The sequence below is a fragment of the Aptenodytes patagonicus genome, chromosome 10 (assembly GCF_965638725.1).
Source record: "Aptenodytes patagonicus chromosome 10, bAptPat1.pri.cur, whole genome shotgun sequence".
NCBI lineage: Eukaryota > Metazoa > Chordata > Aves > Sphenisciformes > Spheniscidae > Aptenodytes > Aptenodytes patagonicus.
Genome location: NC_134958.1, coordinates 24,503,924 through 24,515,924, shown reverse-complemented (window position 1 = coordinate 24,515,924; position 12,001 = coordinate 24,503,924). Strand labels below are relative to the sequence as shown.

The 12,001-nt window shown below is 48.2% G+C and overlaps 1 protein-coding gene across 1 annotated transcript in view; it reads left to right on the top strand.

The window, feature by feature from the left end:
* Positions 1-269: 269 nt before the first annotated feature.
* The window catches only part of ZNF592 (zinc finger protein 592), a 42,318-nt gene continuing 30,586 nt past the window's right edge, over positions 270-12,001 (top strand). Inside the window, exons 1-3 of the mRNA XM_076348641.1 lie at positions 270-335; positions 1,404-1,516; positions 4,607-6,930. Coding sequence (XP_076204756.1) covers positions 4,615-6,930 — 2,316 coding nt within the window. The 5' untranslated portion in view covers positions 270-335; positions 1,404-1,516; positions 4,607-4,614. The remainder of the gene's footprint in view (positions 336-1,403; positions 1,517-4,606; positions 6,931-12,001) is intronic.

Here is a 12,001-nt window from a genome sequence, read left to right as displayed (position 1 = left end):
GGGACACACGCCCGGGGTAGCCGCTGGCGAGGCTCCGCCGCCGCCTCCCCCGCCCCGGGCGCCGCGGGCCGCGCCGCGGCCCGCGGCGCCCGGGGCGGGGGAGGCCGCGGCCGAGGCGGAGGCTCCCGGCGCCGCTGCGGGCCCGGCGCGGGGGGGGGGGTGGGGGGGAACGGGGACGGGGGCGGTCCGCCGTGCCCCGGCCCGGCCCCGCCCCGCCCTCGGCCCCGCCCGCCGCCGCCGCCGCCATGTTGCGGCCGTTGGTGCCCGGTGCGGGGTGAGGCCTGCGTGGGGCCCCGGCGGCGGCGGTGGGGCCCTCAGAGGAGCCGCCTGCGTGGGTGAGTGCCGCCCGGCCGGGCCCGGCCGCGCCGGGGCCCGCCCCTCCCGCTCGCCCTCCGCCCTCCCCGCGCCCTCCCGCCGGCCGGGCAGGTGCTGCCGCCCCGCGGGCAGGGCGGGCGGCCCCGCCGCCGGCAGACGGAGCCCTGCGCGTCCGTCCGCCCGCCCGCCCGCCGCACCGGCTCTTCCGGCCCGCGGGGTGCCCGCCGCCTTCCCCCCCCAACAACCAAACCCCAGCCCGGCGGCGGCCCCGGGCACGGCTCCGGCTGCCGGCCCCGGACCTCGCGGCGGCCCGGCCCGGCCCGGCCCGGCCCGGTCCGGCCCGGCGGCGCCGGGACAAACTAACTTCAGCGGGGCTCGCCCACGTGCGGCCGGGGGGCGGCGGGGCCGGGGCGGGCTGTCAGTGCGGGGGCAGGCGGCAGGGCCCGGGCAGTCGGGGGCGGGGGGGAGGGGGGGGAGCGGCGGGCCGGGGAGGCCCCCGGGCCTTTGTCTCGGGTGGGTCGCGCGTGGGGCCGGCACGGACCGAGGAGGGGGGCGGCGGGGCTGCCACGGGCCGGGCGACCCCCGAGTCCGTCCCCCCCACCCCGGACGCCTTGCACCGTTAACCCGGGACGCGCCGCGTTCCCGTGCAGGGCTCCTGAAACTTTAATGCGTGTTAAAACACAGGGTCCCGCCTGCCGTTTGAAGCCTCCGGTTTGATCCTCCAGCAGCTGCGGTTCCCCCGTTCCCATGCCCTCCCCGCAGTCCTGACAGCCCCTGGGCGGCCACTTCCCTCGGCAGGCTCAGCCGCCTCACCCGCTGCCAGTTGGCGTGCGCTCCCCGCGCTTCCTCGGCCCCTGCTCCTGACATCCCTGCCTTCCCAAAGTATTCCCCTGGCAGGCAATCCCTGTCCGCCGCCCTCCTGCATTCCCTGCAGGAGACGCCCGCCTCTTCTGGACACACGAGAGCAGCCCTTGGCAGATGTTTTCCCTTGTACCTCGCTGTTGTTTTGCAGATTTATCGATATTTCTTATCATTATTTTCCTTTATTCTTTAACTTGGTGTAATTGCGTTTTTATGCTTCCTATTAGGTGGCAATCTTGAACCTCCTCCTTGAACAGTATGGTACGCGCTGGCTTGAAAGCTGCAGAGGAGCTACTGCAGGTCTCCGAAAGTCCCCAGGAATAGCACTGCTAAGCGAAAGGTTTGTATGGTGCGTGTGTGGGACGCTGGTCCTGCCGTACCTCTGCCCGGCTGCAGAGTTTTGAAGCTTAGCCACAGCAGAAGGCCCTGGGGTTTGACATGCTGCCTCGGGCGAGTTTGCAGGGTTTTTTTGGACGGCTCGGAGGCTTCTAGGTTCCCTGCTTCCTGGAGAAATGTGCTACTGTGTGGTTGGTTTTGCGCATAGAATGCATGTATTTCAACTCCGAAAGTCCTCTGTCTTTGCTCGTTTTATTCACCTCTTCTATTGCTTTGCAAATCTCAACCTCCGTATTTTCATAAGCAGAGAGAGAAAATTGGATTCCGAGCTTGGGTTCTAAGGCAAATCCTTTGCACAGGATGGTCCATCCGTAAGGATGGAGGTCTTTATTTTCAGCTTTCCTCACAAGCCAGTTTGCAGGAGGCTTTGACATAATTTCCTTTAATATACTTTTTTGGTTTGTTATTTGAGAACAGAAATAAATGGTGTTTAGTCAAAATTTTAAATTTCTGTCATCTAAAAATCACTTTTATCGGCAAGATATTTACTTGGTCTTCTCTAGGATCTGGATCCAATTTTGCTTTTTTTTGAGAAATTGTAGTTTCACGTATGACAAGTTTAAGATGCAATTTTGGGGAGAAATATTGAGTAGAGACTTGTGCTCTCATAATAGCAAAGAGCATAAACTAGTCTTTTATAGGACTCAAAGATGTACACGAAAGCTTCTGAAAATGCAAGGTTTCTTCCAAGAAAAGCGTATTTTGTAATGCTGCAGATACCTCAGATTTATTTTGTCTTGTATTTTAAAACACTGCCACGTCCAAAGATGTGCACAAGTGTTCGAGAGTGAGAACGGAAAAGTCAGGAGCGATTGGCAAGCACATTTTTCTCTATATAAAACTTGAGCATTCTAGGTTATGGATTAAATGTCTTCCTTGCGGAAGGATTTGTGTGCCAGAAATTTTGGGAGCCAAGTGGTGCCTAGCTCTCTCCCAGCTGGCGCAAGTTTTCCCACCCAAAGGAAGGGGAAGTTTCAGGTCCACGCTCTGCCAACTGCAGTAATCTGCGATGTTTCAAAAGTCATTATCAAGCACTGGTGATTTGAAGCGTATAGATAATCTTCTGGGCTTCCAGGGACTCGACGCACAGCTGCCCTACCTTGCTGAGGGATGTGATTGTAAATTATTGCATAGCCCTCTGTGGACATTCATATTTGTGGTTTAATTTAAGAATGAGAACAAGTTTAAGCTAAACCACAGCGAGCCACTCTTAAGCCAAGTAAATCTCCGTAGTGTTTTGCAGTAGATTAACCAAAGCAACACCTCCGGGGCTTGCCTGTAGGCACGGCTGAACTAAAGCTCAAAGACCAGTATGTCCTCTTGTTCCGTGCTGAAGTGATTTCTCCTGGCCCAGGTCTGTAAATTGTTCCCCGTACCAGCAGTCTGGCAGGAAGGGTTGCATTTTGTTTGGTTTTAACGTGATACTTGACTAAACTTTTAAACCCAATTGTAAATAGTGAAAGCAGCCTTAAATCAGTGGCCTTTTGGGAAGGTGTCAGACAGCTTCTTTCCCTCCGCCTTGTCCCAGGGTCCTCTTCTCTGCCTGCACCTCTGCGCCCAGCTCTTCCCCCTTCTCCTGGGCTCTTGCCATCCTCCCCGTCTCCCTTGCATGCCACTGGCTTTGGCAGCGCTGGTGCAGCCCAAGACAAGTGAGCGTGGCAGGACTTACCTTGCCTGTGGGTGCTCCTTGCCAAGTAGGAACTGGTGCTCTGCTAGTTCAGTTGACGCTCTTTGGGTTTTTTTTTCCTCCCCTGCATACAACATACATCAGTTCACATAAATTTGGGGTTTAAATGGAACAGGTATTAAAAGAATGGCTTATTAAATATTTGGGAAGTCTATATATTGCACCAACTTGAAAATATTTTGATTAAACGGGAAAACCAGTATCCCTGACAATAATGAACACAAATGTTCAAGTAATTCTGTGCTGTCAGTTTTCATTATGCATCTCATCAGAGCTTGATTATTGCTGTCGTAGGTCTCTGTGGTGAGCGTCTAAGTCCCCCCTTCCCTTCTGGAGGGCTTGTAAAGAGAGAGCTGGCTGGGAACACCATTTCTTGTTATGATTTGGATACGATCCTTTATTCTGTGTTTGGGCAGTTTTGCCTCGCATCGTTACCTAATTAAGGATTGCCCCTGTTTCAAACAAAACCCGCTTGGTTTACTGTGCTTTGAGCTGCTGTATTGAAATATTTACTGAAGAGTTCTATTATTTAAATTGCTCTGGATAGGGAGTCGTCTCACTTTTCAGGCCTGTTTCTCTTGGGCCACCTGTTTACTCCTGGCTTTTTTGCTTGAAGGAGGACTGAATTCTTCAGATGTGACAATCTCTTGAGAAGTAGGCAGTGATCATTGCCTGTTAGCTCTAGAAAAAAAAACCCAACCAAACAAAAAAGGAACACTGTGGTAAGGTACTTCTGAATCTTTTCTGTTAAGGCTCATGACAACGGCTGTTTTTGGAGTAGTGATGCATCTGACGGGTCAAAAAGATGTCCCCTGCGTGAGCTTGGTGTCATTTAAAAGGTCATGTTGGAACCAGCTCTGTTCTCGGGGACCCTGGGAGAAGGGGATGCTGTCTCCCACTATGTTGCTTGAAGCACCAGGAGCAGCCCACAACCCAGAGAGGGTGGATTGTGTTGCAGGACAGGAGTGAACAGCTCCTGTCACTTGTCACCTGCCCCTGCCGGCTCGAGCAGGATGGGACCTGAGCTTTTGCTGATCCTCCAGGCACAGCTAGGGCAGGAGAGGTTCCTTCCCCATGATGCCCTGCAAAACGGCACTGTTGTGTTGTGTTGAAAGCTGTGTTGAAAAAGCTGGGCTAATATTTTTTGTGTATAAAGTCAATCTTGGAATAGTTGAAATGGAAGCTGAAGTGTCTGCCGCAGATGTTTCTAGCCGTTGTACCCTGCTGCATTAGCGTTTTGGGCAGTTGTGTTTTTTGTCACCTAAGATGTTTATGCAAATGAGTCTTACAAAGTTTGTCCTTGGGGGAAATGTACCTGACAAAGTATTTTTTTGTTTTTAATCGTAGCTTTCATCATGGGGGACATGAAAACCCCAGACTTTGATGACCTCTTGGCTGCTTTTGACATCCCCGATCCGACCAGCCTTGATGCCAAGGAGACCATCCCATCAACTGGGGAGGAGAACGAGAATCACCTGAAGTCATCGGGAATCTGCATAGATGAGAACGTGTCCTTACCCCACTCTTTGCCTCCCTCTGATGCTCCCGTTGTGAGTGTGATAGTGAAGAACACAAGTCGCCAGGAGTCCTTTGAAGCAGAAAAGGAGGGGAATCACCTCGGGACTGGTCTGCTACACAACGGGTTTCGTGGGTCCGATCTGCCTTCAGAGGCTCACGCTTTAGTGCATAATTATGGCAAGTTTGAGTCAACTTTTATTAATGGCGACAGCTCAAGAAGTTACTCTGATAAACTGGACCAGTCCAAGTCGGAGCCTTTGCCAACATTTAGTCAGTTTAGCCCAATTTCCAGCCCTGAACCAGAGGACACGTTCAAAGAGAACAGTATTGGTGATAAACCCAAACATGCCCAAACTCCGTATTTTCCACCGCCTTCAATGTATATACCGACAGGAGCTTCAGTACTAGATCATCTTAGGAAGGTACCAGAGCCCGAATTAAGCATGTTTGATCAATACTGTAAAAAGGAACAAAAGATGGAAATCCACTGCCAGCCGGAGAGTAGGCTGGAAATGAGCAGGAGAGAACAAGACAAAGCAACGGAGAGGTTTGTGGAGTCAAGCAAGGGCTTGGTAGATAGCAATAGCTTTCTTGGAGAAGGCTTGGTGTTTGGAGACCTCCCTCACAATAATCTAGGAGAAAGTAAGGGGTCTGTGCCCGAGCTGAACATGTCTTCGTCAGTACCGCCTCGCCAGAGGTTAAAGCCAACTCATTCAAAGTTGTCATCCTGCGTGGCGGCGTTAGTAGCTCTTCAGGCCAAAAAGGTTGCGTGCATTCCAAAAGGCGATCAGCCAAACCTTACCAAGGAACCTGGTCCTTTTAAAGATGGGACAAAGGGAAGTCCAAAAATGCCCAAGTCACCAAAGAGTCCCCGAAGCCCCTTAGAGGTGGTGAGGAAGGCCAGCAAGCAGCCCGAGAGTCCTCGAAGTGTGTGCAGCGACAGCAGCGGGAAAGGCTCTCCTTCCATGGCAGCCGGCTCTCCGCCAGCTATTCCCAAAGTTAGAATAAAGACTATCAAGACATCCTCTGGTGAAATTAAAAGAACTGTAACTAGAATTTTGCCAGAAAACGATGAGTTGGGCAAATCTTCAGAAGAGTCACCTGTGGAAACCTCATCTGCTGAAGAGTTTATCAAATCTTTCCCATCCCCTGACACTAGTGCAGTTACGGAAAGCGAGGCTAGCAAGAATTCAACCAAAAACGGGGCTGCTGTGGCTATCCAGCTGTCAAACGTAGCGAGTCCTTATGCAGACAGTATGAAAACAGATATTGCTGTAAACAGCACGTGTGCCGTGTCCTTATCTCCACTGCCGAACTGCGGTGGCGGCGCCATAAAAGTAGGTGTTAAGAGGCAGCAGCAGGGTATCGTGATGCAGCCGTCCAACGTGACCACGTCCAGCCTTCTTCCCAAAGCCGTACACTTGGCAAATCTCAACTTAGTCCCGCATAGCGTTGCTGCTTCTGTTACGGCGAAGTCATCTGCGCAGAGGCGAAATCAGCCTCCGGTGACACAGATGTCTGTGCCGCTGGTGCACCAAGTCAAGAAAGCTGCTCCCGTCGTCGTGGAGGCGTTTAATAAAGTACTACATAGTGCCAATCCGGTGCCAATATATACTCCAAACCTTAGCCCTCCGCCTGACACCAGTATTAATTTACCTGCCTCTGGGTATTGTTGCCTGGAATGTGGGGACTCGTTTGCCTTAGAGAAAAGCCTGACTCAACACTATAGTAGACGAAGCGTTCATATTGAAGTCATGTGCACTCAGTGTTCAACTATGCTACTTTTTTTTAATAAGTGTAGCTTGCTTAAACATGCAAGAGATCATAAGAGCAAAGGATTTATCATGCAGTGTTCTCAGCTGCTAATGAAACCAATTTCCTTAGACCAAATGTTTTCACCTTCTCCTACAAGCTCTTCGGCCTCTCTGGCTCCTCAGACTTTGCACTCGCCCTCTCCTTCGCGTAAGCCCAGTGCTGCTTCAGGAGGTGGGGTAGGAATTTCTGCTAACACACAGCCAGCCTTGCCTCTCTATACGGACCCATTGAGACTAATCCGTCATGGACTTAAGTGTTTAGAGTGTAACAAGCAGGCACAGGATTACGTTGCTTTAGCAGCTCATTACCAGAGAACCTCAGAAGATAATGAGAGACTGGTAAGTCATCATTTTAATGTTATTAGTTAAATCTCTCTGAGTTTAAAGAGATTGTCCTCTAGGGAAAAAAAGAGACATTGTAGTGGCAAATGAGTTGCTTTGCCTAAAAAATTGCTTATGGGGAGGTTTTGGGATACGCATGAGCCCAGACGTGTGCGCATGAAGAGATGTTTAGCATTGCTTGCTTGCCCTCTTTTTACCCTTTGCCAACAAAAAAAAGGGTAGTAAGGAGACTATGGAGATCCTCGAGCATCAAAAGAAGGTGCTGGAGATCAAAGATCACTTGGATGAGTTGTGCAGGAGCGCTGCAGGGGAGGACCAGCAGAGCGTTATCTGAAACAGGTTTTTGTGCTCTAAGCACGGCTAGAGGAGATCTGACACAATTTAATTTTACCTTTCCTAGAACTTGTGTCAAAATCTTCTGTGTAACGCTTTGAACGTCAGGTGCTGGTTTTACTTTTAGTGTGGTAAAGTGTGTATTGGGATGGGACTGGCTGAGAGGTGAGCAGTGTGGTATGTGGGGTGGGAGGCTATTTTTGCCCCTTTGGGTGGGAGAGGGATGAGCCAGTGCCATGTTTCCATAGGAGGGCTCAGGAGCCCTGTTAGTGGCTTCCTGCCTTGCTCCAGTGCTGCCCTGCTCGGGTCTCCACTGCCTTCGCGGACCTCCCTCGTAGGTGCAGACGGGGGGTCTGAATCCCCTTTGAAACTCCAGCTTGGGTCTCTGCTGATGAAGAGGAGCAGACGCTCTTCACTGTGTACCAAGACCATATGCTTTATTTTTTTTATTTTTATTTTGGAGGATATGGTCAATCCCGTTTAAGTATAAGCCAACCTGAAGTTGAACAGGAGGAGGAATCCTCTCTCCTTATCTCTTTAGATGAGGTGAAAGCTTTCCATGTTGGTCTGGCTGCCAGCAGAGCTGGCAGGCTCCCAGTGCAGTCTCCTCCACAAGCTCCACGAACAAGGACTCCATGCCAACACAAGACATTCGGGGAGATGACCGCCAGTCTCTGCCATGGCCATCGTAGTACCTGCATGCTCCAGAACCTCCCTTTGCTTGTTAAATGGCTTGCAGGAGTATTGAGGTCGCTGTGGTCCTGTTTAGATGCTTTGTTATCTTTCCCCTAAATTCATCAGCAGCAAAAAAAATAGATTATGGCTGAATGGTTTTTATGTCATGAAAAATGGTGAGGCCAGAAGGGATCGGCATGGCCATGTAATCAGGTTTCTTGCCCGAGGCAGACCAGCGAGCACTGCGCTCTGTCAACACCGTAACTTATTTTTCAACTGTAATGCATTTTTTGGAAATGTCAGCAGTCTGGAATTAAAACCTTCAGGTGAAGGGATACAGTGAGTGCTCCAAAGTGAGCTAAAATGTTAATCAGTCGCATTAAAAATGTATTTCCTATTATTGCTGTGAGATTATCAATTCAAGAGCTTCTTAAAGACAGAAGGAATGTCTGATAGTAAGTATTTTTAGCCTGTAATCAAATAATTTATTCTGTGACTTAACCAAGAAAAGAGTTTAAGCCTCTCACTTCAAGTTAGGTCTGCTAGATGTGAGATTATTTTTGTAGTATTTTTCTAAATAGAAGCGTTGAAAAACTGGAAGAAAAGAGGCAACACTAGAACTTGTAAAAGCATCTCCTCCCTGTTTGATCTTCCCGTGCTTATGCTCAACGGAATGCGTGCATTCATCCTCTTGCTACTGGGAGTCCTTTTCCACTGTATCTGCGGTCCTCCAGACTGCCCAGTGGTGCTCCATGCTGTTCCCGGAACATCCGCTTCAGCGAAACTATTACATTTCTAAAGGAAATAGTAATTCTTATTACGAACATAATAATTCTTAATGAACGTAAGCGAGTCTGGTATTAAACATGGCGTGAGAAGGATGTAGGTAAGGCTGTTGGAGTATGCATCATAAGCTCCCCAAATAGGAAGACATGAACCAGCCGAACCCATTCTGAGAAGATGCTGTGCGTATGCCTGACTTAGCACTAATGAAGCTGATTTCTTGGGTTGCTATTTTTATTTCGGTCAGAAAAAAGAAGAATTTTGGTAGGAGCTGGAGATGATTGACTGATTTTTACAAACACTTTCTTAGGTGGTAGAAGCAGTTGGAAAATATTCCTGTTCTCTTCTTGCTCTCACTCTGGTTTCCATCTGCAGAGTTGCACCAGGTCACTTGTTTTTTGGGGCAGTGGCAGAAATTGCATTGCTGAGGAAGACATTGATATAACACCTGTATTCAACATAACAAATCTTTTGGTGCCCCCACTAGTGGATCAAGACCACTACCTCCACATGGCAGAAGGCGTCGATCTATATACTGGTACTTCTAATTAAAAAAAAATGGTACACGAGCGGTAGTCATGTACCCGTGCTTGATCTGGAGCACGCTGCTGTTGCAGCACAACCTGCCAGGATGCAGAGGTGGTATTAACAGTCGTGGGCAAGCTCAGACGTGAACCGCTTCCCCAAATCTCAAGAGACTAATTATCTAGTATTTATCATAATTTTGTGCATTTGAGCAAAAACCGGTATGTATTTCTTCCTCCATACCTGATGTTTTTCTCACTGTATTGAAAAGCTGGTTTAGAAGCAACTGTATGGGGTGGGCGGGAGAGATTGTTGTAATTTCTTAAAGCTAACAAAAAATTGCACTCTAGTATTTTGGAAACTTTTTTTTATTTTTTAATTTCTTACTCAATCCCAGAATTCGGACACAAACTCTTTGCCATGCCTCCTTGAGAAAGTATGGAGTATCTTGGTATTTTCTACGTAAAGCTATGGCTTGACTTACGCCTTTTAAAGAGCTTCAAGAAATAGCAGGGCAGGTCCCCACTGTATTATGGCGTAAAGCATATCATCTGGGACTATTCAGATACCTGGTACCAGATTATCCCAAAAATAGGAATTCTTGGGAAGGCTAGATGGATATATAAGGGAAAGAGCATCTTTGGCTGAAGATGAAGGGTAAAAGTGATTTATCTGCAGCACCTGGATTTGTACTAGAAGATGGAGAGCCATGACCTATGGAAAATAAGCTAGGTGGATTTTTGATCGATGTTCTTAGAAGCTCTTCTAAGAGTGTCTTAATGACATGTCTTAAATGACGCCAGATCTGGATTATTAACCGTGACGTGCACATCTAATGTGACCATAACCTGAGAAACCGAGCAGACTTTGAAGTGCTCAGTCATAGTGCTTTTAACTCAAAAAACTTTTTAGATCTGATATGGGATGGGTATGTCACCTTGCTAAGAAGGAATGGTTGATCCAACAGGGTTGATGAAGAAAAGAAATAGCAGGAAAAAGACTTATTTTTCAGTATGATGTTTTCAGTTACCCAGAAGTTGCAGTGGTACAGCTGAAGGACAAGCAGGCTGCGGTAAGAGGCAGGAATGATCGGATTGGAGAGGGGGAACAGCCTAAGCTGGCTCTGCTCCATGAGAAAACTTATCCTGTGTTGATACTTAAGACTTCTCACTTTAATTGGAATTTCTTACCGTGACTTTGTGAATTACTTTGACATCTTCACGTTTCCTGTATCTGATTAAAAGGAAAATAAGGTGATTCGGGGGTTCTCTGTTTGTTCGTTCCAGTTGGTGGCTTGGGAAATACTTGGTCTTATCTTTCTGAATGGCCTTGGGTAAAGTCCATATTAATAGGACTGATAACGGGTAAATGAGTTTCCTAGGTGTGGCCAAAATGAGAATGACATGGCTGGGTCACAATGGTTGTGGAGGAAGGAAGAAAGATATGGATGTTGTCTGGACAGCAGGGAAGGGAGGAGATTTGGAGCAAGCGAGAGGAAGAGAGGGGGACGATGCTGTGGTTGAGAAGGTGGGGTGGAAAGACCTTTAGAAAAATGATTGAGAGCTTGACCTTAATATTACATTTTAGACTTGCGGCGGCTACGCGATTGCAGTTATTCAAAGTACAGCAGGGAAATCCCACCTGGCTTATTTTTATATAGAATATGCATAAGATGAAGGGAGTTCACATGAGCCAAATACCACAGTGGGATCTCTCTGGCTTACAGTGAGGATACAGGCTTTGCGAATTGTGAGCTAATCCACTTCAGAAATAGAAAGAATTGCATTTACTGGATGTATGTTTTGAGTGGATCATGTTAAAGGATCACAGTTACTTTTTTGGAGACTAGTGAGGCCAATTTTTGCAAGCTTGTGAATCGAGTCACTTGATGGGACCTGTTTACTGCTTTTCAAGCACAGAACTGCAAGAAGAAAGCAGTATGTGAATTTTAATATCTGGTAGGTTGGATTTTGTTCAAACTAGAAGCTGTGCTGCATGTAGGCATTATGCTTGTCCAGATGTTCAAAAGGTGGTAGCAGATGTTTTGTGTAACTTCAGGTCTGTTTGGTCTGACTACAGCGGTGTTATGTTCTAGAGCAAGATTTTTTTTGGGGAAAAAAAGGATATGATTAAATAGGTGCAGTTTATGCCAAATTAATTTGATATACATCTTCTGTAATTCATTTTTGGTGTAGGGAAATAGGTAGATCCTAATCTTCTTGACGTTCAGTGGGATGATTGGTAGAGTGCCATGTGAGGAGCGGCTGTACTGAAGAAGTTGAATTATGAGGTTGGAGCAGAATCAGGTAAAAGGGAGGTAACGGCAACTGGGGACAGGTTGCTTGTAAGACTTCCGAGGGATGGCTTTAGGATACATCTGCAGTTAATGTTTGTATTAAGGACCTTGGAGGATGAATGTGTAGATAAAATTTGCTGAACCAACAGAGTAAGAAATCATGGAAAATTGGGAATATTTTACAGGAGGACCTAGATGATCTTGAAGACCAAGTAGGAATGGGATGAAGCAACTGAAAAGCAGGATGCGTGTATTTGGTCATGAGAAGACTCTGAACGACCAAGATGACAGTTGTGCAGGGAATTTACATTAACCTGCAGTACCAGTCAGGGTTGTGTTAATACTCCCTGTCGCTGCTAGAAATAACCTAGCTGGAGAAGAGTGTATTGTTTTGTTTATCAGGGATAAACTGGAATAAGTGAGGGAAGAATGACCAGAGAAGGGGAAAGATGCTTT